Source organism: Gopherus flavomarginatus, chromosome 23 (genome assembly GCF_025201925.1).
Source record: "Gopherus flavomarginatus isolate rGopFla2 chromosome 23, rGopFla2.mat.asm, whole genome shotgun sequence".
In the NCBI taxonomy this organism is placed as follows: Eukaryota; Metazoa; Chordata; order Testudines; family Testudinidae; genus Gopherus; species Gopherus flavomarginatus.
This window is the reverse complement of record NC_066639.1, coordinates 11,616,770-11,644,568: the sequence shown is the minus strand read 5'-3', so window position 1 is coordinate 11,644,568 and position 27,799 is coordinate 11,616,770. Positions and strand designations below refer to the sequence as shown.

Here is a 27,799-nt window from a genome sequence, read left to right as displayed (position 1 = left end):
CGTCATCCGCAAACTTTATTAGCACATTCCCATTTTTTGTGCCAAGGTCAGTAATAAAAAGGTTAAATAAGATTGGTCCAAAAACCGATCCTTGAGGAACTCCACTAGTAACCTCCTTCCAGCTGGTAAGGGGGACACGAGGAAAATGCTCTGCGGTGTCAGAGCACATAAGGGGAACACGCCACTGAAGACCCCAGGCAACCTTAATCCTCTGGGCAGCCCTGGGTGACAGTCATTCTCTTGTCTCTGTTGGGTATTAGATTGATGTAGGTTACTCCCAGTGAGTCCTAAATGACCCATTCATATCACCCCATGACAGCTACGTGACTGAGGTGTGTATTGGCATCATACAAGTATCACTGAAGTCCCACCTCTATCTCACACACACTGCTCACAGCCCCTGGAGAGAAAGCAAAGCACAGGAAATGGACATTAGTCCAGCAAACACAGTGGAGGACAAGCTGCAATCCTCACACACTGGTCAAAAAGGAGACGCATGTGGGTCCCTATCCATAGAGAGGGGCTGGCTAGAGGCCTGATACCTGAGGGGCCATTCCTTGAGCAGACCATGGAGGCAGGTCAAAGACTTAGCTACCCCTGAACTGTGACATTGCAAAAGCACATTTTGGGGAATTAGGAAATCTAGTGACTCAGGTGAAATGGGATGGAGAATTAAACTCCCCCAGTGGGAGGAGAAGGCTGGGGAATTAAACGCTAACATTCAGGAGCAACAGCTTCTAATTCTTCTGAAAAAGGAGAATGTAAGAAACAAGAACTGGGCTACGTAACCTCAGGAGGGACAGGTTCGAAGATCCAAGGAGCCTGGAGGGAAGACAGCTTGTGGCTGCTGCAGATTGGGAGAGGGGGACAAGACTCTCTCCAAACCCTCACTCTTCTTGACCCTGCCCTGATTTTACGATCTATGAGCTAGTCTCACGTCTTGTGGGCAGTTTTATACTTGCTAGAGGTAAGATGCCATGATCAGAGTATTACTTATTATTTTGGAACAAGTGTGGAGGCAAAGAGGTGAGCATAAAGAAATGGGTTATTAAGGGCAGGTCGACACTACAGCTGGGATTGACGCTCTGAGATCGATCTAGCCGTGGTCGATTTAGTGATACGATTTAGTAAACATAGCCTAAGCTTGCTACAGTTCAGGGCCTTATATTAAGTTGAGGCTTTGCGAGAGTGGTTATGCTGAAGTCTAGGATTTACCTGAGGTTTGGGTAGGGATTCAGGGTTAAAGGTCTGGGATCCCCCACAGCTCTAGATCCCCAAACCTCTCCTCCCTCCCACTGACCCACCCAGCCCACTTCCTGGGTGCCCTTCCTCCACACTCCTCTCTGCTTCTTCCCATTACTCGCAGCCGGCACCACCTCCCGGCGCCTTGGGAGCTTCTTGTGTTCCCTCCTCATCCCTTATTACCTCCTTCCTCCCTGCTGCCTGCTAGTGTATGGGAGATAAGGAAAAAAAGGGGGACAAAGAAACTTGTCAAAACTTGAATGATGAATGAAGGTATAAAGTTATTACTGCTCAGGTTCTTTAGAGACCCCACAGCTTCTAATAACCCAGGGGACAGGACTCCTTACCCAGCGAGGTCACCGTCTCATAGTTCTCCTGCATGACATCCCTGTAGAGGGCTCTCTCAACAGGGTCCAGAAGAGCCCATTCCTCCCTAGTGAAATACACAGCCACCTCCTCGAAAGTCACCGGCCCCTGAAAAAGAAAGAGTCCAACACTCAGGACCTGCTGCCCCACTCACAACTCCACTATTCAGGGAACAGCAGCACCAGGTAAATGGAAGCTCCAGGAGGCACATGTTAACAGAGTCCCACCTCACCTTGCCTAGAGCAGCCAGGAGGAAGAGAGAACCTTTGTGTCTCCCAGCTGACAGACGGAAGCAGGGTCGTCACATTTATCACATAGCTACTAGCCAGAGCTTAATATAGGAGATGGGGCTGTCTCTGGACCCTGCTGGTAGCTCCCTGGTAGGAATCCCAACACTCTCCAAATAAAATATATGGAAGAAAGGGGAAGTCAATAGTAAAGGATAGAAGTTCGAAGGTCAGAATTGTAGAAAGTTGGCAAGAGAAGCTATCAGAAATCAATGATCAACCAATGAAAATAAGAAGGAAGTTTTTAAAAGGACAAAATTAATCCTAACAATGGTCCAGATAACTAGAGTTTTGAAAGACCTGCTGGAGGAGTGTGGTGGACTGTTACTGTTGATTTTAATTGGGACTTGGAACACTTGGGAAATTCCAGAAGACTGGAATAAAGCTAATGCTGTGCTAATATTTAAAAAGTATAAAAGAGATGATGCAGCGAATTACAAGTGTGTCAGTCTGAAATCGATACTGGGCAAGAGAATGGAGCAGCCGATACTGGATTTCATTAAGAAAGAAAGGAGAGTAATATAATTAGTACCCATTAAAAAGGTTTAGACACAATAGATCCTATCAAACTAACTGGATATCCTTATTGGATGAGATCAAAAGTTTACTTGCAGCTAATAGTCCTGATGTAATATATGTAGGCACATGAGTTGGTTCAGCACAATATTTTGACTAGAAAGATACAAAATACACAGGGCATACATTAAATAAATTAAAAACTGGGATTTTAAATAGGGAACCATGGTCGAGTGGATTTCTTTCTAGCAGGTTCCCGCAAGGATTGGATCTTGGCCCTCTGCTACTTAACATTCTTATCAATGACCTGGAAGAGAATATAAAATCATCACCGATAAAGTTTGCAGTTGCCACAAAGGCTAGGGATAGGGGTAACTAATGAAGTGTCAGGAGGTTCAGGTTTCAGCACTGGGAGTCTGGGAAGTTGTCCCAGCCCTGGCTGGAGGGTTATTTCCTGTTCCACAAAGAGGGGAAGTTTCATTCCCAAAGCCTGTGCCTTGAAATTAGAACCTATCTGACACTACAGCCCATATTCAACATAGTGGCAGGATTATAATATGATTAGGACATGACTCATTTTGTACAAAGTGTCTCATGTGTGGTGTCACTGGAAAAGTTATGATTTGCTGAATATGATTATCTTACCTGTGTTATGGATATTGACTCTGTATCTATCTTTCAAATGTGCTTACTCTGGGTTAACAGCCACAACGAGCCTTTCAGGTACAACAATGAAGAAGCCAGACAGTGTTCATGGCTCATCAACAAAGACAATGGACTGTGCAAGAGTTTAGCCCTCCTGTGAATGGTTCAGCCAGCCTAGGAGTCATGGCTACTGTGACTCAGCAGGGCATGCTAGGGCATGTGACCAGACCACATGACAATGAACTTCATTTTGCTACCTATATTTTTCCACAAACCGGACTGGGAACTGAGGTTAGAACAAAGGGTTCCTGCCATATGGAAAAGCTACATAAGTGGAGTGTGACATCAGCTCTTGGCCTCATTCCCCGCACAAGTGAACTCCTGGAAACACCTGAGGAACGAACACTGAACTGGGGGAAGTGCTGGTTCCAGGGTAAAGGGATTTCTAGCTTGGTATGGAAACTTGGTGGACTGCTTGTGTCATCAGTCAGGGTGAGAAATTGCTAATTCAAATTCTATCCATCTAGCATGTTAGGCTTGGTTTGAGTTTCCGGTTATTTGCTAAGTAATCTGCTTTGATCTGTTTGCTAACACTTATCGCTGGGAAATTGGCTGTTGTCTTCTATCTCTCCTTGAGTGGCTTAGGTAACGCACTCAGGTAAATTAGTTGGCTGCATGGAGCCACCTGCTGTCATGCTGGGTGATAACAGGCCCTGGAGAGGCTGGCTGAATCTCCAGCAAAGCAGTGTGAGAAGGGCCAGCCCGGCTTGAGGGTTAGAGGGCACAGCGGTTCTCAGAAGCCCCTCAGACTGTATCCCGGGGTGAGAACCCATCACACCCTAGAGTACACAAGTCTCAGCAGTTTTGTCACATCCTGTCCCCTCTTTTTCTCCACTAAAGATATTTCCTACCTCCCACCACCTCTAGCAGATCCCACCAGTGGTGAGCTTCAGCCGGTTCGCATGAACAGGTTGTTAAATTTACAAGCCTTTTTAGAACAGGGTGTTCCAGGACAACTGGTTTTAAAAAAGCTTTTAAATTTAACAAAGGCTCGGGTAGTTGTCCACCCAGCCCTCAGCCCACCTCCCCCTCTCCTCTGAAAGCTCCATCCTCCTTCTCCTCCCCATCCCCTGCTTCCTGCGAATCAAATGTTCACGGGAAGTCTGAAACAAGCAGCAGGCAGGTAACCTGGGCCGCAGGGGGGTGGTGGGGCGGTGCGCGTGGCTCAGTCCAGCTCCACCTGAGCAGCTCCCCCTTGCCCTGGCCGAGCACCCCAGCCGGGTCCCATCTAAGCACCCCTGGCTTGGGGCTGGTCCCTGCTGAGCGGCTCCGACCCGGCCCAGCTCAGGCCCCGCAGCACCGGTCCCGGGCGAGCGGCTCCACCCCAGCTCAGGGAGTTGGGCCCTGCGGCGCCAGTCATGGTCCCGGCAGAGCGGTCCCAGTCCTGGCCACAGGCAGTGTGGTAAGGGGGCAGGGAGCAGGGAGGGGGTGTTTGGTGGGTTGTGGGGGGTGGATAGGGGTCAGGGCGGTCAGAGGGAAGGGAACAAGGGAATTGAATGGGGGTAAGGGTCCCAGGGGGCTGTCAGGAAGGAGCAGGGGTTGGATGAGGTGGTGGGGGGCAGTCAGGGACAGAGAGAAGGGATGGTTGGATGGGGCAGAGGTTCCGAGGGGGCATCAAGAATGAGAGGAGAGGTTTGATGGGGTGGCAGGGGGCAGTCAGGGACAGGGAAGGGGGGGATGGATCAGGGGTCCCTGGGGGGGTGTCAAGGAACAGGGGGGGTTGGATGGGGCATGACCCCCGGGGGGGAATGAGCCCCTCGTGAAGTGAGGAGGAAGGAACCTGTTGTTAATATTTTGGCAGCTCATCACTGGCTCCCACCCTCCTATACATTTACCGCTTCTCTCCCTCCAAGCAGAACCCACCACCAGCTCCCTGAGAATCCCTTACCTGAACCAGCTCCATTGCAGCCATTGCCTTCCCCCTGGGAGGATGGGATGATCTGGAGCAAAACGTGGACGTTAATCTGTAGCCTGCCAGGGTGAGAAGGGCAATGTGAGAGAATTCAGACAGGGTTTCTCTCCTTTCCACATGTTGATTCCCCCCAGGATTTCCCCTGCTAATGGACATTCTAGGTTCTGCCACACTCGGAAGCACAGAGTGACCTTATTCCAGTACAGATCTAGCCCCCTCCTACCAGGGTGTAACCCTCTGACACATGGTGAAACCCTCCCAGCAGCAGAGTCTCTCTGTTACACTTATCAAGTTTGCAGGCGATACCAAGCTGGGAGGGGTTGCAAGGACTTTGGAGGATAGAACTGAAATTCAAAGTCATCTGGACAAACTGGAGAAATGGTCTGAAGTAAATAGGATGAAATTCAATAACGACAAATGCAAAGTACAGCGCTTAGGAAGGAACAATCATACAAAATGGGAAATAACTGCCAAGGAAGGAGTGCTGTGGAAACGGATCTGGGGGTAATAGTGGATCAGAAGCAGAATATGAGTCAACAGAGTTACACTTTTTTTTGCAACAGTAAGTATCATTTCGGGATGTATTAGCAGGAGTATTGAAAACAAGACACGAGAAGTAATTCTGTCGCTCTATTCCGCAGTGATTAGGTCTCAACTGGAGTAGTGTGTCCAGTTCTGGGGACCACATTTCAGGAAAGATGTGGACAAAATGGAGAAAGTCCAGAGAAGAGCAACAAAAATGAATAAAGGTCTAGAAAACATGGCCAATGAGGGAAGATTGAAAAAACTGGGTTTGATGAGTCATAAACTCATAGACTCATAGGTCAGAAGGGACCAATATGATCATCTAGTCTGACCTCCTGCACAAGGCAGGCCACAGAACCCCACCCATCCACTTTTATAACAACCCCTAACCCAGGACCGAGTTATTGAAATCCTCAAAATTGGTTTGAAGACCTCAAACTGCAGAGAATCCACCAGCAAGCGACCCGTGCCCCACGCTGCAGGGGAAGGCGAAAAACCTCCAGGGCCCCTACCAATCCTCCCTGGAGGAAAATTCCTTCCCGACCCCAAATATGGCGATCAGCTAATCCCTGAGCATGTGGGCAAGACTCATCAGCCAGCACTCAAGAAGGAATTCTCTGTAGTAACTCAGTTCCCATCCCATCCAACATTTCCCCGCAGAGCATTGAGTAGTCCCATCTTGGTGGTAATCCAAGATCAATTGCCCAAATTAACGATCCTATCATAACATCCCCTCCATATACTTATCAAGCTTTGTCTTAAAGCCAGAAAAGTCTTTTGCCCCTACTACTTCCCTCGGAAGGCTGTTCCAGAACTTCACTCCCCTAACGGTTAGAAACCTTCATCTAATTTCAAGTCTAAACTTCCTAATATCCAGTTTATACCCATTCGTCCTCGTGCCTACATTATTACAAAACTTAAATAATTCCTCTCCCTCCCTAAGGTTAACCCCCCTGACATATTTTTATAGAGCAAGCATATCCCCCCGCAGCCTTCTTTTGGCCAGGTTAAACAAGCCAAGCTCTTAAAGTCTCCTTTCATAAGGCAGTTTTTCCATTCCTCGGATCATCCTAGTAGCCCGTCTCTGAACCTGTTCCAATTTGAATTCATCCTTCTTGAACATGGGACACCAGAACTGCACACAGTATTCCAGATGGGGTCTCACCAACGCCTTATATAATGGTACTAACACCTCCTTATCCTTGCTGGAAATACCTCGCCTGATGCATCCCAAAATCGCATTTGCTTTTTTAACAGCCGTATCACATTGGTGACTCATAGTCATCCTGCTATCAACCAATACCCCAAGGTCCTTCTCCTCCTCTGTCGCTTCCAACTGATGCGCTCCCAACGTATATCTAAAATTTTTATTATTAATCCCTAAGTGCATGACATTGCACTTTTCACTATTGTATTTCATCCTATTTCTATTACTCCAGTTTACAAGGTGGTTCAGATCTTCCTGAATAGTATCCCTGTCCTTCTCCGTGTTAGCAATACCCCCCAGCTTTGTATCATCCGCAAACTTTATTAGCACATTCCCGCTCTTTGTGCCAAGGTCAGTAATAAAAAGGTTAAATAAGATCGGTCCCAAAACCGATCCTTGAGGGACTCCACTAGTGACCTCCTTCCAGCCTGACAGTTCACCTTTCAATACGACCCGCTGGAGTCTCCCCTTTAACCAGTTCCTTATCCACCTTACAACTTTCATATTCATCCCCATCTTTTCCAATTTGACTAACAGTTCCCCATGCAGAACCGTGTCAAACGCCTTACTGAAATCTAAGTAAATTACATCTACCGCATTTCCTTTATCTAAGTAATCCGTCACCTTCTCAAAGAAGGAGATCAGATTGGTTTGACACGAACTACCTTTAGTAAATCCGTGTTGCAATTTGTCCCAATTACCATTGACCTCTATGTCCTTAACTACTTTCTCCCTTAAATTTTTTTCCAAGACCTTACATACTACAGTCATCAAGCTAACAGGCCTATAATTATCCGGATCACTTTTATTCCTTTCTTAAAAATAGGAACTACATTAGCAATCCTCCAGTCATACGGCACAATCCCCGAGTTTATCGATTGCTTAAAAATTCTCGCTAACGGGCTCGCAATTTCATGCGCCAGTTCCTTTAATATCCTCGGATGGAGATTGTCTGGGCCCTCCTATTTCATTCCATTAAGCTGTTCAAGTACGGCCTCTACCTCAGTTGCAGTAATATCCACTTCCATATCCACATTCCCGTTTATTATCCCTCCATCATTGCTAGACTCCTCACTAGTCTTATTAAAAACTGAGGCAAAGTACTTGTTTAGATGTTGGGCCATGCCTAGGTTATCCTTAACCTCCATTCCATCCTCAGTGTATAGCGGCCCCACTTCTTCTTTCTTTGTTTTCTTCTTATTTATGTGGCTGTAGAACCTTTTACTATTGGTTTTGATTCCCTTTTCAAGGTCCAGTTCAATGCAACTTTTAGCCTTCCTCACTTTATCCCTACATGTTCTGACCTCAGCAAGGTAGCTTCCCTTACTGATCCTGCCTTTCTTCCACTCCCTGTAAGCTTTCTGCTTTTTTCTAATCCCCTCTTTGAGTTGCTTGCTCATCCAGTTTGGCCTACAACTCCTGCCCATGGTTTTTTTCCCCTTTCTTGGGATGCAGGCTTCCGACAGTCTCCGCAGCTGCTACTTAAAGTAATTCCAGGCCTCCTCCACATTTAAATCCTCAAGTTCCTCCGTCCAATCTACTTCCCTAGTTTCCTTAACTCTTTAAAATTAGCCCTAGAGAAGTCAAAAACCCTAATCCGAGATCTACATTTGTTTATCCTTCCATCTAATTTGAACTGAATCAGCTCATGATCACTCGAACCAAGGTTGTCCTCTACCACCATTTCTTCTACGAGGTCCTCACTGCTCACCAACACCAAATCTAAAATGGCATCCCCTCTTGTAGGTACTTCAACTACTTGATGAAGAAATCCATCCGCTATCACATCCAGAAAAACCTGGCCCCTATTATTCTTGCAAGCACTCGTCCTCCAGTCTATATCCGGGAAGTTGAAGTCCCCCATAATCTCACATTTCCCCTTTGTGTTCACTTCATTAAAGACATTAAAGAGGTCTCTATCCATATCCAAATCAGATCCCGGCGGTCTATAGCACACCCCAAGCACTATCTCAGGGGAAGCTCTAGTTGCTTTTTTACCCAGTGTGATTTTTGCCCAGACAGACTCTGTCTTATCCATTCCATCACTTCTTATTTCACTACAGTTAATCTCATCATTGATGTACAAGGCTACTCCACCACCTTTGCCTTTCTTCCTGTCTTTTCTAAACAGCACATAGCCTTCAATACCCGTGCTCCAGTCATGAGTACTATTCCACCAGGTTTCCGTGATCCCTATAATATCCGGTTTCACTTCCTGCACCAGTAGCTCCAGTTCCTCCATCTTGTTACCAAGGCTCCTTGCATTAGTGTACAGACATTTTAATTTTCGGTGTTTGGCGTCAGTGACATTCTTTCCCCCGTCGTGCACAGACCTTCTACCAACAGCATCACTCGTTACTCTGATTTCTAGTCCACTATTCCTCCTTGGATCAATTCCTTGGTCCGCAAAGGTATCCCCTCTCACTTTGTTTACTTCCCTCTCCAGGTTATATTCCGGCGTGGAGATCTCCTGAACATCTCCCAACCATCTCCCCCAACTTCCTAGTTTAAAGCTCTCTTGATAAGGTCGGCGAGCCTCCATCCTAGAATTCTATTTCCCTCGTTGCTTAGATGAAGTCCATCCTGAGCGAACAGTTGTCTATCCGTAAACGCTTCCCAATGACCGTACATCCCAAAGCCCTCCTTATAACACCCACTGCCTGAGCCATCTGTTGATCGCCATAATCTTGTCACTCACTGGAGAAAACTCAGAGGGGACATGATCACAGTTTTCAAGTACATAAAAGGCTGTTACAAGGATGCCAGAGAAAAATTGTTCTTCTGAATTGCTGAGGATAGGACAAGAAGCAATGGACTTAAATTACAGCAAGGGCAGTTTAGGATAGAGATTAGGAAAAAAACTTCCTAACTGTCAGAGTGGTTAAGCACTGGAATAAATTGTCTAGGGAGGTTGTGGAATCTCCATCATTGGGGATATTTAAGAGCAGCTGGACAAACACCTGTCAGGGATTGTCTAGATAATATTGAGTCCTGCTTTGAGTGCAGGGGACTGGCCTAGATGACTTCTCGAGGTCCCTTCCAGTTCTATAATTCTATGAACCAAAGGCCAGAGAAGAGCAGAATCAAAGGAGTCACTCTGGGGAATTCTCCCTATCACTGTTCCCAAGGCAGCTCTCTCAGGTTTACAAAGCTGTTTGATGCTCCGGCCTTTATACAGTCTCTCCTGGCAGTGCCCCTTTCATGGGCTGGGCCTAGTTTTAGCTTTTGGGAAGCGTGAGCCCTGGGGCTCTGAGACTGGGCCTTCTTGCCTCAGAACATCTTGTTTCTTTCTGTGGCCTCCCAGTGAGTCCAAATGAGTAGATACTCCTGACAGAGACTGTGAACGTAAGAATGTCAGAGCTGCCCACCTGCATCAGACTAATGGCCCATCTTGCTCAGTGGCCAATGCCAGGTGCTTCAGAAGGAATGAACAGAACAGGTAATCATCAAATGATCCACCCCGTCACCCATTGCCCGCTTCTGGCAAACAGAGGCTAGAGACACCATCCCTGCTCATCCTGCCTGTGACACTGGCAGATGAGGTGTAAGCTCTTGCAAAAGCCCCCATGTCTTCATTGAACAGGGAGAAGCACATAGCGGGAATCAGTCTGACTCACCTGGGTTAGTATTAGGGACTAGGATTATAAGAATGCGTTTACACTTTATTGAATGCTTGTCAGTTGCTGCCTGGGTTAATATCTGACTAGTTGCATTGTGAGCCTCTGTGGCTCTGTAAATCACCAGACAGGAGAGAGACTTTACCTAGGTGAAGTGCTGACTGGCAACCGAATGCATTACATCCTGCCTCGCAGGAAAGGTTCATCAACACCAGAGAGACTATTCTGCAAAGTTAAAGATGACAAAAGATTAAGACCCAATCCAGTTACAGGACTGAATCCTTATTTTCCTAGCACATGGGACAGTCTCAGCTGAGGGGGAGGCGAGATGGGGAGGGGGTACAAAGGGGAAAGTTGTTGTACCCATGTTGGTCCCAGGATAGCAAACAGGTATTTTTAATTGGTTCTAAAATAATTACCTCATCCACCTTGTCTCTCCAAGAGATCTGAAAGTGGCAGAAGGAGACAAACAGGAAGACAGAGCTCAGGACTCTAAACCAAACATTTCAAACCCCTGGAAGAAACAACATTTCCCTTCTGCCCCTGGGAATGTTTGGATCCTATATGAGGGACCACCCCATTCCCCTCACAGCAGCAAAGGGAGACTGCAGCCAGCCCCAGATGGTCTTTCCCAATCCTGGCATGTTTGTTGTGACAAAGATTGTGTGTGGTGGGCGCATAGGCTGGGTACAGCTGGTCCCATCTGCAGATCGGAAAGTCAGGGCAACCCTAGCACAGCTTGGGGGCTGTGGACAGGGGGAGCAGTTCTGGAGCTGGGCCTATGTCCTCTCTAGCTCCCATGGCACATGGCTCTGACAGCATAAAGTGGGTCCATCACTGCAGGGGAAGACTGGGGTAGTGTCTGAGATCAGGGTGAGAATGGAGGGGGGTCCATGCTCAAGAATGGGGGATGGAATTCACCTCCCCACCCCTCTGCAGAGCTCAGCAACTAGGATTTATCCAGTGAAGTGAATTTCAATCTGGGTGACTTTGAGTCAGCCACTGAAAGATCCTTGTGCCTTCGGTTCCACACTGGCCAGTCAGCTCTCTCCCCAGACTGCTGGGGGCAGCCAGGGATAATTAGTGGGTTTGAGAATTAGAAGATGAAAATTCACTAAGAACAATGATATTTGTGTGTTTATTATTAAATCCCCAGACACCAACCAATCCCCGTCCTCCTTCCGATGAGCTATAAATATCTAAGGGGCTCAGCTACTGATCCTGCAGTCAGTTCCTGCCCTTCCCACTTTCTAAAGCAGCACTTTTAACAACAAGGCAGGGAAACATGTAAATACTTTGAACCAAATTCCAGAAGCTGCTGAGCATGGAGAAGTTCAAATGAAACCAAGGTTCTGTCTCTTCAAGGACCTGGCTCCTAGTGCAAAATTACAGACACTCCTCAGAAATCTGAAATGGCCACTTCATAACTGATAAAATGATATTTATCTGTTCACTTCTGGGAATTATCAATAAGAGAAACAACCCAGTGATGGTGATATCCTGAGGAAAAGATCTCATGTGCTTTAGATCATACCAATTTGTAATCTGGAACTATATACACTAAAATGCCTAATTCGTAGCCCTATGGCGATTGCCTGGTGTTACTACAGGGCAGAATTAAGGTTGTTGCCTTAGTTCTGAATTTCCATCCCCTAGCATATTGCAATTGCTGTTAAGTGGGTTTGACAAAATTCATTCTATTTCTTTCTTTTAATTTCAATAGATAGCAATATTTATGCTTAAGTCCTTTTTTTAATGTTTCCAATTTCAATGTTCAGAGCTGTGGGAAGTTATGGGGGTCGTCAGACAACAATTGTTTAATAACAGTAACTGTTGAGATTCCAAAAGCCAAACCATATAACTGTTCAAAGTGTCAATGTCACACTCAAAATATACAGTGTAAATATCCTTAAATCAAACTCGACTTTCTCCAGAAGCATTTCTGTATATTACCTATATAAATATGCTTTCATCTGTGTGTATACAGGGAAATTAACATTTACTGCAATTTATTCATAAAAATCTAATCATTTCAAACATAATTTTAAGTAATGAAGTACTTGAATTCTTTCACTTCCTAGACTGGAATGTTTCATTTCAGGATAATTTCACCCTCCCTGTGATGTATTTCACTCTCAGTGCCGTAACCCCCTCACAATGTAGCTCCTGTCTAGGAGCTCTGCTGAAGCCAGTGACATTATGACCAGGTGACACACTGACATGAGCAGAGACACATGGGGAAGGGTGGAGGATGAGGTAACATGGAGGCTACCAGAGTTGAACGTGGCCCTAAGAGCAAACGCCCTCTCAGTCTCTCCTCTCTCCCACCTCCCAGAGTCAGTAATCCTGAGAAATCGTTCCCTGAAATCTAAATAGCCCCAGTATGAGAGACAGTGATTAATGCAGGTACCTTAGGGGCTGCAGCGTCAACCCCCTGCCTGGATGAGGAGGGTGAACAATTGCAGTAGAAATTGGTTAGGATGGGAGAGGGCAGAGCTGTTGTGGGACTGGGAGCTGAGTTGACTAAAAGGCCAGAACTCATGGGGGGTTTGGGAGAATCAACAGGACTGGGTAGAGGCATTTCAGTGTATTTTCTTCATTAACCATTCTGCCATGTATTTAATTTAGAAACTTTTCATTCCCATCTAAACACCTTGGAGCTAAGCTGGGTTGATGCATTTCCACTTACAGTAGTACAGTTTTAATTAGGTGTTTAATCAGAAGCTTATGCAACACAAAGCGGTCAATAATGGGTGTGCTTTCATTCATTAACTTGACTGTGTGCTGTGCAGCGCTTTTAAAAAAAGATGGTGTGAGGGAGTGTCAAAATTTTAGGCCTTAAGAAATAGTAAGTAGGTATCAGTTCATTTCTTTCCTAATTTTAATGTCAGTTTTGAATCAGTATTAATACTATGTTGTTTTAACAGCAGTAGGGTCCATTTGTATAATTGCTTGCAAGATTTCATTGGATACTGTAAACCAGTCGTCTTCACCTTTTATTCTGAGATTCCTAAATACAACCCAGCGCACCTCTCCTGAAAGACTGCAAGCCCTGGCCGGTGACATGTTCCTTAGAGAGCAAACACCTGACGAGCCCTTTCGCCCTAAAATGCACATTTGGCTCTTTGACATTAGCATTTTCTGGTGGGGTGGATGAAGCAGAGGGAACCTGGTCATTACAGCCGACCTTCACTAGGTACAGTTCTACCAGCTATGGGCCAACATTCAAATAGTTCTGTTTGTTTTATCTTTCATTCAGCTTTGCAATTCATAGATCCCATTTAAAAACTGGAAGTGAAATAACTGAAGCAAGATAAGAAGAGAGCAGCATTGGGCATAAGTGGGGGGAAACAATAAATGGAAAGAACCGACTATGCAAAAAGGAACATCGCAAACTATCAGAGCCCCAGACGCCCGTCCAACAGAACCCACTTCAGCCAGGCATAACAAGCTGGGTCCCTGAAAGATCGCTCAGCCCATCTGGCAGTGAACGCTGCGTGTTCCAGCCAGAACTATGGTGTGTGCGTCTGCTATGCTGACATGCTGCTTTGGTATGGAAGGCACCACGGCCACAGGGAGCAGAGACATGGACTCATACATAACACAATCCCAGATACACCTCCAATGTCACACACCCCCCCTCCCCACTGTCTGCCATCCCCTCCCCTACCTCCACATGGCCATTCTCAGCCTATTGCTAACACTTCCTCCAGGCCTTCAGCACTATAAATAAATAAAACATGGTGTTACAAAAGGTAGATCGTGCCAGAGAAACCTGATCTGGATGTCAGTAAGGTTTTTGATACAGTTCCACATGGGAAACTATTCATTACATTGGAGAAGATGGGGATTAATATAAGAACCGAAAGGTCAATAAAGAATTGGTTAAAGGGGAGTCTACAAGGGGGTCAGGCTGGAGGGAGTTACTAGTGGAGCTCCTCAGATCAGCCTTGGGACCAATCTTACTCAACACTTTTATTAGTGATCTTGGCACAAGAAATGAGAGTCGGACACAAAGCCGAGAGGGATTGCCAATATGGAGGAAGACAGGAAAATCATACAAGAAAATCTGCATGTCCTTGAAAGCTGGAGTAATAGAAATGGGATGAAAATGAACAGTGCACAAATTCTAATTGCATAATTTTGCAATACGCTGGGGATTTATCAATTGAAGTGACAGAGGAGGAGAAAGACCTCCAGGATAATTATGAGCTGCCAACGTGATGCAGTCATGAAATAGGTTAATGCCATCCTAGGATACATCAGGTGAGTATTTCCAGCAGATACATGGAAGGGTTAGTACTGTTATACAAAGCACCGATGACACCTCATCTGAAATACACCTCTACCTTCTGCCCTTAAAGTCGTTGAGTCTATAAACTGTGCTTTGTGTTGCCCAGACACCGATGGAGATCAGGGCCCCATCGTGCAGCACATGGCAGAGAGCCTGACTGAGATTAGCACTCCCATTTTGCTGGGCACTGCACAGAGAGGGACAGTCCTTGCCCCAAAGAGATCACAATCCAAGAAGACAATGGGTAGGAGGAAAACAGAGGGGGGCTGTGACTTCCCCAAGGTCACCAAGCAGGTCAGAGACAGAGCCAGGAACATACCCCGTTAACACCAGAGCCACATCACTCACAGCCTGGAAAGGTCCCCACACCCCATTGTATTAGGCTGCAGGAAGAGGTGGTTTGTCCATGGATGCACAGGCTGTCTTGGCAGGGCAGCCCAACTGCAGTCCCTGCACACAGCTGGGTGTGTGTGTCATAGGTCAGGAGAAGTCAGTGTCTAGTCCTGTGGGGCTGTGTTCCTGGCTCATACCTCCAGCACTGACTGCTGCCCCTCTTTTACCAGCTGCACTGGTCAGCCAGCCCCAGGCCTCTATGAGGTCACTGTCCCTCCCACTCCACCACTTCAAACCTTCAAACAGGGACATGGTGCACCGGTGTCAGAGTGCACTAGTGTAAAGTCTGTCTGTACTAACAGTTTGCACCAGTGCCTAAAACACCAGTGTGGCAGAGACCTTCAGTGCCGAAAACAGCAGTAGGGTGGCACTAGAACTGGGATCTAGTTCTTGCTCTGTCACAGACCTTGCACACATCAATGATTCTCCTCCCAACTTTAGTCTTTTTACCCAGCTACCCACTCACTGGGGTCTCCCCTCTCTCCAGAGCTCCTCACCACTAAAATCTGTGTGCGTGTCACCAGAGCTGAGCTAGTTCAGCTCTGGAATAGTCTTACAAGCGGGACTGTGGAGTCTCTTTCCCTGGAAGTTTTTAAGAACTGGTAGGACAAACCTCTGCCAGAGATAATCAACATATACTTGGTCCTGCCTCAGCAGAGAGAGCTGGACTTGATGACATCTTGAGGTCCTATCTAGCCCTACATTTAAAGGATGCTATGCAATATATACGTATAAAACATACAGAGAAAAACCACACAACAACGTGATGTCAGGCCGTTCACAAAAACAACAACAAAACAAAAAACTACACTGCATAGCATAAAATGACACAATACTAAGGAGAAGAAAGCAACACAATGCAAACTAACACATCTTAGGACAAAAGTACACAATGCAAAACAACAACTCAAACCAAGATAACACAGACACCAAACAAGCTAAGGCAAAACAATGCATCATAAAACTATGCAACATAACGTGGTGCATCATAGTTCCAAAAGGCACCATGCAAAATAGCTCAGCATAGAACAGGACACAGCACAAGAGAGAATTATTTCAGTGTAGACCTGGAAGGGATCTTGAGAGGTCGTCTACTCCAGCCTCCTGTGATGAGGCAGAACCAAGTATCCCTAGACATTCCCACACTGGTGGATCTCTAACCTGGTCTTAAAAATCTCCAGTGAAGAAAATTCCACAGTCTCCCTTGGAAGCCAATGCAAGGCAAACACAGACCAGAACAACACTGTACACACACATGCTGGGCTTGTGGATAAGGGGAGAGGGAAGACCTGAAACAATCTGGGTTCAGTTCCCACTTTTGCCCCATATTCTCCATGCAAACTTGAGCAAATTACTTCAGCGCTCTGATCTTCAGTTTCCTCATCTGTAAAATTGAGAGTCGCCTCCCACAATTGGCCTACCTAGCCTTTGAGCTTTTTGTGGCAAGGTCTATCATTGTGGGCATGTCTACACTGCAGTCAGACACCGGAGGCTGGCCTGTGCCCACTGACTTGGGCTCACATGGCTCAGGCTGCAGGGGTGTTTAATTGTGGTGTTGATGTTCTGGCTTGGGCTGCAGCCCAAGGTCTGGCACCCTCCCACCTCGCGGGGTCCTACAGCCTGGCTCTAGCCCGAGACAGCACATCTATACTGCAATTAAACAGCCCCTTCGCCTGAGCACCGTGAATCTGAGTCAGCTGGCATGGGCCAGCTGGGGGTTTTAATGGCAGTGTAGAGATACCCTTGGTGTCTTTTCTGCACCTGTCACAATGGGGACCCTGATTTTGGTCAGTGTTTGTGCAGAGCCCTGCACAACAGGAAGCCTGATCTCAGTTGGGGACTCTGCAACTCCCAGCATTACAGGATCCCTGATTTTGTTTAGGGCCCCTGCAGCAACTGGCAAAATGTGGGGGCAGGATCTCTGTCAGGGTCTGTGCAGTGCACAGTACAGTGGTGGGGTGTGATCTTTGTTAGGGTCAGTGCAATGCCAGGCCCAACGGGGACACAGATCTCAGTCGAGGTCTCTGAAGTGCCCAGAACAATGGAGGCAGCGGTTTGGGTCACAGTCGTGCGCTGCCTGGCACAAGGGGGGCTGTGATCTCAGTGCAGGTCTCAGTTTTACCTGGCACAACAGTGGGGTCTGATCTCACCTGGGGTCTCTTCAGTGCCTGGCAGAACAGGGTCCAGATCTCAGCTGGGGTCTCTCCAGTGCCTGGCAGAACAGGGCCACGCTCAGTACGATAGGAGCCCTGATCTCAGTCACACACCTGGAGAGAAAAGTGGGAAGATTTTTGAGAATTTGAAATCAGTATTTGAGAACTGAGGAGAAAATGGGGCACAAACTAAATATTTGCCAATATAAGGGACAAGCATCAACATGTGGGGAGATTTTATGTCACTATTCAACAGTTCAAGAGAAAAGAGGGGAAATTGGAGGGGATTATACAGGGATATTGAATCAACAACAGGATGGGACGGATTCTTCTTGCCTCACACTCACAGGGCCAGGAGGGAGCCCTGGGTGATGTCTTTTCACAGGGGAAAGGAGCGGGGCTGGAGGCAGAAGGTTGCTGGCTGTGGGGAGGGGCTGGCAATGGGAGTATTGTGGCCACAATAGGTCTGGGAATGTGACTAGCTAGTGATGGGGGGGAGGGAGAGGAGTAGCTGGACTAGAAAATCTGGGGCTTGGCCATCTCTATGGGGGACACCTGCTCCTCCCTCCCCTTCCTGGCCCTTCCCAAGCCCTGTTGCCAGCAGACAGGGCCCCCCCCCAGCCCAGCCCAGAGGTGTCCCTGTCTCAGGGCCCCCCCAGCCTCTGCCCAGTTCAGAAATCACTCGGGGGAACCATTTCCCACCCGCACAAGGACAAATCCCTGCAGGTGAAAATGGGGGAAACACCCCAAACCTGAGATCTGAACTGGCCATTGGCGAAGGGCAGAGAAAATGGGGCACAATGGGGGGAGGGGAACAGGGAACTTCTCAGGGGTTGGGGGAAGGGGGGGTCACCCTGGGCGCTGCTCGTTGCTCTCTAGGGAGAAAGGGGGCAGGACGGGAGAGGAGGGGGGTCCCCACGGGGGGGGCAGCGGTAAATCCGAGGGGATCTCAGCCCCCCCCGGTCTCTCCCCGCTCCTCGGGGGTCACCTGCCCCCCCCCCCCCCCGGCCATGTCCGGGCTGCACAGACATTTCCCCCCCGCCCCTTTCCCAGCCCCCGCCCGGCCCCACAGGGGGTTAATGCGGGACTCTCCTCGTCCCCGATCTGCGCATGCCCAGAGCCCCCACGGCACAAACCCTTCTCCGGCCCCGGGAGAGGCTCCAACGGCCCCGCGCGAGCCAGGCAGAGCCGGAGCGGCCCGCGCGCGCTGGCAACCCAGCTTGTTCTCTCCCACGGAACGTCACTTCCTGTCCAGGGAGAGTCAGGAACTACATCTCCCAGCCTGCCCCGGGGGCGCTTCCGCTTTTTCTATGCCAGGTGAAGGAGATCCATGGAGCCTGACCCCGCCCCAGCTCCCTCTGCTACCTGGTGCCTCTCAAAACCCGCCCGGGGAGGGGCAGAGCTGGGGAGCTTGTGACCCCCGCGCAATAACCACCCCCCACCCCGACCCTTCCGCGGCAGGAGCGTGTCCGCCCCACGCGTGTCCCCGCCCCCAGGGCCCAGCCCGGCCCGCGCTGCCCCCGCCCTGCCCCCCCCCCCGCTCTGCTCCGCGGGCTGCAGGGCTGGAGCAGCCCCCGCGCTGCGCTCCTGGCCCGGCCATGGCCCCCCTGCCGGCACAAAGGGGCGGGGGCAGGAGAGGGGCAGGGGCTGGTGTAGCGGAGGGTGTCCAGGAAGGGGCTGGAGCAGCTGGGAGCGGGGTGGGATGGGGTTGCAGGGCACAGGAAGGCATTAACCCCTCCGTGCCTGGCCGGTGGGGGGGCTCTCTGGCTGCAGTGGTGTCAGCTCAGGTCGGGATTATTGGGGGGTTGCTGGTGGGTTCCAGCTGGAAGGGGAGGGGCAGGAAATACTGAAGAGGTGGCAACTTCTGGGGAGTTAGGGCTGGAGGGGGCAGGGGATACCCTGGGTGAGGAAAGGGAGGGGGACAGAGTGTGAGAAACCTGCTGGAACTTGTTTAACGTGGGCCTAGATTCTAGGAACAAACACTTGAGTGTTATGGGAGAAAATTCCCTAATTTGTGAAACAGGAAATAAAGAAACCAACCCCCTGGGCAGGGCTGGGAAAACTGACCAGACTTCCAGTGCCGAGCCCTCAGCCTGCTAGCCAGGGGCTGGTGTGACATGGAAAGGGGGCCCCCACCAGGGAGGTGCAGGGAAGATGTCCCGGCCCCTCACATCCAGCTGCTGGCAGTGGGGAGGGTGTTGGTGTAATAACCTTATTCCCAGATTTGGACCTTAGCGTCCAAAATATGGGGGTTAGCATGAAAACCTCCAAGCTTAGTTACCAGCTTGGATCTGGTACCTGCTGCCACCACCCAAAAAATTAGAGTGTTTTGGGGCACTCTGGTCCCTCTGAAAAACCTTCCCTGGGGACCCCAAGACCCAAATCCCTTGAGTCTCACAACAAAGGGAAATAATCCTTTTTCCCTTCCCCCCTCCAGGTGCTCCTGGAGAGATACACAGACACAAGCTCTGTGAATCCAAACAGAGTGAATCTCCCTCTCTGTTCCCAATCCTGGAAACAAAAAGTACTTTCCTCTTCACCCAGAGGGAATGCAAAATCAGGCTAGCCACTTCAACACACACAGATCTCCCCTGATTTCTTCCTCCCACCAATTCCCTGGTGAGTACAGACTCAATTTCCCTGAAGTAAAGAAAAACTCCAACAGGTCTTAAAAGAAAGCTTTATATAAAAAGAAAGAAAAATAAGTACAAATGTTCTCTCTGTATTAAGATGATACAACACAGGGTCAATTGCTTAAAAGAATATTGAATAAACAGCCTTATTCCAAAAGAATACAAATCAAAGCACTCCAGCACTTATATTCATGCAAATACCAAAGAAAAGAAACCATATAACTTACTATCTGATCTCTTTGTCCTTACACTTGGAAACAGAAGACTAGAAAAAAGAAACTACTTCTCCAAAGCTCAAAGAAAGCAGGCAGGCAGAAAACAAAGAAAAAAGAAAAAGACACAGACACTCAATTCCCTCCACCCAAAGTTGAAAAAATCCAGTTTCCTGATTGGTCCTCTGGTCAGGTGCTTCCGGTGAAAGAGACATTAACCCTTAGCTATCTGTTTATGACACGCCCCCCAAATTGCAGACAGTGGGGAAGCTCACTGGCGGCGATTTCCTTCTAGAACTTGAAAATAAACAGATTAATACAACACATACACCTTTACATATACTCCTAAGTATATAACTAACAGACTTCTACATTTTAAGAACACTTTTTAACTACTGAATTCTGGGAAACTCTCACGGGAGAGTGCATCAGCAACTTTATTAGAAGCTCCTGTGATGTGTTGAATTTCAAAATCAAAATCTTGGAGAGCTAAACTCCAACGAAGAAGTTTCTTGTTGTTCCCCTTGGCAGTATGAAGCCACTTTAGTGCAGCATGGTCAGTTTGTAGTTGGAACCGCCGTCCCCAAACATATGGGCGTAGCTTTTCCAGGGCGTACACAATGGCATAGCATTCCTTTTCACTGACTGACCAGTGACTTTCCCTCTCAGACAGTTTCTTGCTGAGAAACACGACAGGATGGAAGTTGTGATCTGTTGCTTCCTGCATGAGCACTGCTCCTATACCACGCTCAGATGCATCTGTGGTTACTAGGAATGGCTTGTCAAAATCCGGGGCCCTGAGCACAGGGTCAGACATGAGCGTCGCCTTAAGCTGGGTAAAGGCCTTTTGACACTCATCAGTCCACTTAACGGCATTTGGCCGGGTCTTTTTGGTCAGGTCGGTCAGTGGGGCAGCGATTTGGCTGTAGTGTGGTACAAATCGCCTGTAGTATCCGGCCAAGCCTAAGAAGGATTGGACCTGCTTCTTTGACCGTGGGACAGGCCACTTTTGGATAGCATCCACCTTGGCCTGTAGGGGGTTTATGGTTCCTCGACCCACCTGGTGCCCCAGGTAAGTCACTCTGTTTTGGCCTATTTGACACTTTTTGGCCTTAACAGTTAGTCCTGCCTGCCTGATGCGCTCAAAGACCTTTTCCAGGTGTAGTAGGTGTTCGGGCCAGGAGTCTGAAAAAATGGCCACATCATCGAGGTAGGCAACTGCAAATTCTCCCAGTCCAGCTAGTAGACCATCTACCAGCCTCTGGAAGGTGGCGGGTGCATTTCGAAGGCCGAAAGGAAGGACATTGAATTCATACACCCCCGCATGGGTGACGAATGCTGACCTCTCCTTGGCAGGTTCATCTAGTGGTACTTGCCAGTACCCCTTGGTTAAGTCTATTGTAGAGATGAACTGGGCACGTCCCAACTTTTCCAATAGCTCATCGGTACGTGGCATTGGATAGTTGTCCGGACGAGTTACAGCATTTAGCTTACGGTAGTCCACGCAAAAGCGTATTTCCCCATCTGGTTTGGGTACCAGAAGCACTGGAGATGCCCATGCACTGGTAGATGAGCGGATTATACCCATCTGTAGCATGTTTTGGATCTCCCGTTCTATAGCAGCTTGGGCATGAGGAGACACTCGGTAGGGTGGGGTTCTGATTGGGTGAGCATTACCTGTATCAATGGAGTGGTATGCCCGTTCAGTCCGTCCTGGGGTGGCTGAGAACAATGGGGCGAAGCTAGTGCACAGCTCCTTGATTTGTTGCCGCTGCAGACGTTCCAGGGTGGTTGAGAGGTTCACCTCTTCCACGCCACCGTCTTTTTTCCCGTCGTAGTAGACACCGTCAGGCCACTCAGCATCATCTCCCTGGACTGTAAACTGACAAACCTGTAAATCTCTGGAATAGAAAGGCTTGAGAGAATTAACATGGTACACTTTAGGCTTTAGTGAGGAATTGGGAAAGGCTATGAGGTAGTTTACAGCTCCCAGGCGCTCTTGGACCGTGAATGGCCCTTCCCATGATGCTTCCATCTTATGGGCCTGTTGCGCCTTCAAGACCATAACCTGGTCTCCTACCTTGAAGGACCGATCTCTGGCATGTCTGTCATACCAGGCCTTTTGCTCTTCTTGAGCATCCTTTAGGTTCTCTCTAGCAAGGGCTAAAGAGTGTCGGAGGGTGCTTTGTAGGTTGCTTACAAAGTCCAGAATGTTAGTTCCTGGAGAAGGCGTAAACCCCTCCCATTGCTGCTTCACCAACTGTAATGGTCCCTTAACCTTGTGACCATACACAAGTTCAAATGGTGAAAACCCTAAACTGGGATGTGGTACAGCCCTGTAGGCAAACAGCAACTGCTGCAACACTAGGTCCCAATTATTGGAGAATTCATTGATGAATTTACGTATCATGGCCCCCAAAGTTCCATTGAACCTTTCCACCAGGCCATTGGTTTGATGGTGGTACGGGGTGGCAACCAAGTGATTCACCCCATGAGTTTCCCACAGTTTTTCCATGGTCCCTGCCAGGAAATTAGACCCTGAATCTGTAAGGATGTCAGAGGGCCAACCTACCCTGGCAAAGATGTCTGTTAGGGCCAGGCACACAGTGTTAGCCCTGGTGTTGCCTAGAGCGACTGCTTCTGGCCATCGGGTAGCAAAGTCCACTAAAGTCAGTACGTACTGCTTTCCTCTGGGCGTCTTTTTTGGGAAAGGGCCCAGAATATCCACAGCTACTCGCTGAAATGGGACCTCAATTATGGGGAGTGGCTGGAGAGGGGCCTTGACCTGGTCTTGAGGCTTTCCCACTCTTTGGCATACCTCACAAGACCGGACATACTTGGCAACGTCCTTGCCCATCCCCTCCCAGTGGAAGGACTTCCCCAACCGGTCCTTGGTTCTGTTCACCCCAGCATGGCCACTGGGATGATCATGGGCTAAGCTTAAGAGCTTCCCCCGGTACTTAGTTGGAACCACCAACTGTTTTTGCGGCTGCCATTCTTCCCGGTGTCCACCAGAAAGAATTTCCTTGTATAAAAGTCCTTGGTCTATAACAAACCGGGATCGATTAGAAGAGCTGAGAGGCGGTGGGGTGCTCCGTGCCGCCGCCCAAGCTTTCTGAAGGCTGTCATCCGCTTCCTGCTCAGTCTGGAACTGTTCCCTTGAGGCTGGGGTCACCAGTTCTTCCTCAGACTGTGGACTTGGGCTTGGTCCCTCTGGAAGCGATGTAGGTGATGGGGTTGTTTCCGTTACTGGTGAACCGCTCTTCGCTGGTGCACCTGAGGGTATTTCAGGCTCTGGCTGAGCCTTTTGGGTATGGTTGTCTGTTGCTTCTGCCAGTTCTGGCTCGCTGGCGCCCTCTGGCTTTGAGTTTGAAGATGTGGTTGCACTTGCTGGTGCTGGTTGCTGTTCCAGTTCCGGGCCTGGGACTGGAGATGCTGTGGCTGTTTCAGTGGTAGGCATGGAATCCGGGTCCACTACCTCTGTCTGGGTCTCTGGTAACACAGACGGGGCGTCTGTGGACGGTTCAGGAACAGGAATGGGTCTGGAAGCTTGCCTGGTTTGGCTACGTGTAACCATTCCCACTCTCTTGGCCCGCCTCACCTGGTTGGCCAAGTCTTCCCCCAGTAGCATGGGGATAGGATAATTGTCATAGACTGCAAAAGTCCACATTCCTGACCAGCCTTTGTACTGGACAGGCAGTTGAGCTGTAGGCAAGTCTACAGCTTGTGACATGAAGGGGTAAATTGTAACTTTGGCCTTTGGGTTGATGAATTTGGGGTCAACGAAGGATTGGTGGATAGCTGACACTTGTGCCCCCGTGTCTCTCCACGCAGTAACCTTCTTTCCGCCCACTCTCAAATTTTCCCTTCGCTCCAAGGGTATTTGAGAGGCATCCGGGCCTGGGGATCTTTGGTGTGATGGTGGTGTAATGAATTGCACTCGCATGGTGTTCTTGGGACAGTTGGCCTTGATATGTCCCAGCTCATTACACTTAAAGCATCTTCCATCTGATGGGTCACTGGGCCGAGGTGAGTTACTGGAGACTGGTGAGGTTGAAGGGTAGGGTATCTGTGGCTTTACTTGGGTGGTATGTGGGGTCTTTGGCTGTCCTCGGTTGTAGGGTTTATGGTCTGTGTGCCCCCTGGGGTAATCATTCCCCTTGACAGTAGCTTTCTTGCTTTCTGCCAGTTCCATCCATTTGGCTCCAATCTCCCCCGCCTCAGCGATATTCTTGGGGTTTCTATCTTGTATGTACCGCGTGATGTCTTCAGGAACACCATCCAAGAACTGCTCCATTTGTATGAGGAGGTTCAGTTCTTCCAAGGTTTGAATGTTGTTTCCTGTTAGCCAGGCCTCATAGTTTTTTGCAATGTAGTAGGCGTGTTTGGGAAATGACACCTCTGGTTTCCACTTTTGGGTTCTGAAGCGCCGACGGGCATGATCTGGGGTTATCCCCATCCTGTATCTGGCCTTGGTTAGAAAAAGTTTATAGTCATTCATTTGGTGCTTAGGCATTTCAGCTGCCACCTCTGCTAAAGGTCCACTGAGCTGTGACCTCAATTCTACCATGTACTGGTCTTCGGGAATGCTGTACCCAAGACAGGCTCTTTCAAAATTTTCCAAGAAGGCCTCGGTGTCATCACCTGCCTTGTAGGTGGGAAATTTCCTGTGCTGTGGAGCAATATTTGGCGCCGGGTTGTTAGGGTTGGCTGGCACATGCAGCCCAGCTTTTGCCAACTCCAGTTCATGTTTTCTCTGTTTTTCCTTCTCTTCATTCTCTTTTTGTTGTTTTTCCATTTCTTTTTGTTGTTTCTCCATTTCTTTTTGGTGTTTTTCCATTTCTCGGTGGTGGGCCAACTCTTCTTCTGCTTGTTTCCTTCGGTAGGCTATCTCTTCTTCTTCTAGTTTTCTTTTGTGTGCTGCCTCTTGGGCTGCCTGTTCTCTTTGGAAGGCTGCCAGTTTCATGCTTTCTTCCTTTTCTTTCATCTCCATCTGTCGCCTGTGTTCAGCTTCTTTGATTTGTTCTTCGGCGTCAATTTTTGCCTTAGAAGTCATGGTTCCTGTTTTCTTGTGTTGGGGTGCCCTCCGGTGTTTATCTTCTGAACTGCAGGTTCTGTTGCCTCCTGAAGTCTGCCTAGCAACAGTGCTTTTTTCCTTTTCTCTCTCTAGCTAATGTTCAATGAAGGGAAACCAGAAAAACCACCTTATTTGCATGCATATAAGTGCTGTTACTTGCCTCCTAATGGGAGGGCTATTGCATGACAAAAGACGCTCAACAGCCTCTTAATGGCTTCTCGCTTAACATGCAAGCCACAAACTGCCAGAGAGAGCAGAAAAAAAAAATTCTCTCTGGTTCCCTATTAAAACCAACTGTTTCTCTCTGCTAAAAAGCCCTTAGCAGAGAAAAGAAAAATATAATATTCCTACTGGCTTCTGGATTCTGTCTATCTCCCACCCACTGCCACCATGTAATAACCTTATTCCCAGATTTGGACCTTAGCGTCCAAAATATGGGGGTTAGCATGAAAACCTCCAAGCTTAGTTACCAGCTTGGATCTGGTACCTGCTGCCACCACCCAAAAAATTAGAGTGTTTTGGGGCACTCTGGTCCCTCTGAAAAACCTTCCCTGGGGACCCCAAGACCCAAATCCCTTGAGTCTCACAACAAAGGGAAATAATCCTTTTTCCCTTCCCCCCTCCAGGTGCTCCTGGAGAGATACACAGACACAAGCTCTGTGAATCCAAACAGAGTGAATCTCCCTCTCTGTTCCCAATCCTGGAAACAAAAAGTACTTTCCTCTTCACCCAGAGGGAATGCAAAATCAGGCTAGCCACTTCAACACACACAGATCTCCCCTGATTTCTTCCTCCCACCAATTCCCTGGTGAGTACAGACTCAATTTCCCTGAAGTAAAGAAAAACTCCAACAGGTCTTAAAAGAAAGCTTTATATAAAAAGAAAGAAAAATAAGTACAAATGTTCTCTCTGTATTAAGATGATACAACACAGGGTCAATTGCTTAAAAGAATATTGAATAAACAGCCTTATTCCAAAAGAATACAAATCAAAGCACTCCAGCACTTATATTCATGCAAATACCAAAGAAAAGAAACCATATAACTTACTATCTGATCTCTTTGTCCTTACACTTGGAAACAGAAGACTAGAAAAAAGAAACTACTTCTCCAAAGCTCAGAGAAAGCAGGCAGGCAGAAAACAAAGAAAAAAGACAAAGACACAGACACTCAATTCCCTCCACCCAAAGTTGAAAAAATCCAGTTTCCTGATTGGTCCTCTGGTCAGGTGCTTCCGGTGAAAGAGACATTAACCCTTAGCTATCTGTTTATGACAGTTGGGTTCCTACCATGGGGTTGTATCAGCCCCTGGCTAGTAGGTGTGTGATGGATCTGCAGGCAGAGACAAGGGGGCTCTCTTTGTTCTCTCACCGTGGTGCCCCTGGCTGCTCTCAGCAATGTGGGGATAGGACTCTGCTGACTGTTTCTTTCTCAGAGCTTCCATTTGATTGGCTGCTTTCCCCCGTGCATAGTGGGGCTGTGAGTGGGGCAGCAGGTATTGAGCGTTGGACTCTTGCTCTTTCAGGGGCCGGTGACCTTCGAGGAGGTGGCTGTGTATTTCACCAGGGAAGAGGGGGCTCTGCTGGACCCCACTCGCAGAGCCCTTTACAGAGACGTCAGGGAGGAGAAGTATGAGAATGTGACCTTGCCGGGTAAGGATTCCCGTCCCCTCAGTTCTTAGAAGGGGAAATGAAAAGTTAAGGTTCACACCACTCCCACAATGCCACCTCTGCTCTGTCCGGTTTCAGCATTACCCCGACATGCCAGTGGCACACACACTAGTCCTCTGCCCTCCCCTGTTACAGAGCGCTCTGGGAACAGAGCAGTCCAGCAGAAAGTCTCACAGCTTCTCTTTGCTAAGATAATCGGGTTCATCTCCATCATAGCAAACAGAAGCTTCCTCCCCCTGGGCTGCTCTCCAGTACTGAACCTCCTGCACACAGACCATCTCAGACTTGCAAAGTGTTACCACCCCTTTGCCCTCAACCTGAGTTTTCCTTGTGAGTCACTGCCTTCACTTACCTTTCACTAAGCCCCACAGATCACTGGAACATACGCCACCAGGGTGCTGACAATCCCCATGGCAAGAACACACCCTTGGGCACCTTTACTGACACAGCCTGCAACACTCAGCACAGAAATGAGGCAGAATTGGCCCCACAAGTTTCACATGCACCTCTCTGCGTAGCACAGGCACAGCTCTGCCCAGCTGCTCCAACCCATCCCTCCATCAGCCAGTCACAGCTACAGCTGGCCTAGTGCACACAGCTGGAGGCATGGGGATAGATGCTGGGATTCCCATCTGTGAACACAGCACAGACGACAGCACGTTCTCTTAGTCTTTCCTCGGATCTATTATAGGTTCGCAGCTTTGAAGGCCAGATGTGACTATTAGGTCATCTGCTCTGACGTCCTTTATACCACAGATGATAGAATTCATCCCGTTACTGCTGCATTGAGCTGAATACCTGAGTCCCTGTGGCAGTTTGTTAACCTTTGCGTGGCCCACACAGAACCATCCTCAGTGGTTCTTGCCAGCTGCAGGGTTAAGGGTTGGGGGCAAAGTTAAGGTTGCATTGGAGGGGTGGTGTTTACATTAACTTCTCATTTCCTGGTTCACAGAGGTTTAAGTTTAGTCACCATCTCTACCAGAGGTGGGCA

At 48.4% G+C, this 27,799-nt stretch overlaps 1 protein-coding gene across 1 annotated transcript in view; it reads right to left on the bottom strand.

The window, feature by feature from the left end:
* LOC127039469 (zinc finger protein 436-like) overlaps positions 1–27,799 on the bottom strand; it is a 254,552-nt gene that overhangs the window by 27,756 nt on the left and 198,997 nt on the right. The window contains 2 exon segments of the mRNA XM_050933237.1: positions 1,590–1,716; positions 5,005–5,087. Of these exon segments, the coding sequence (XP_050789194.1) occupies positions 1,590–1,716; positions 5,005–5,087 (210 nt within the window).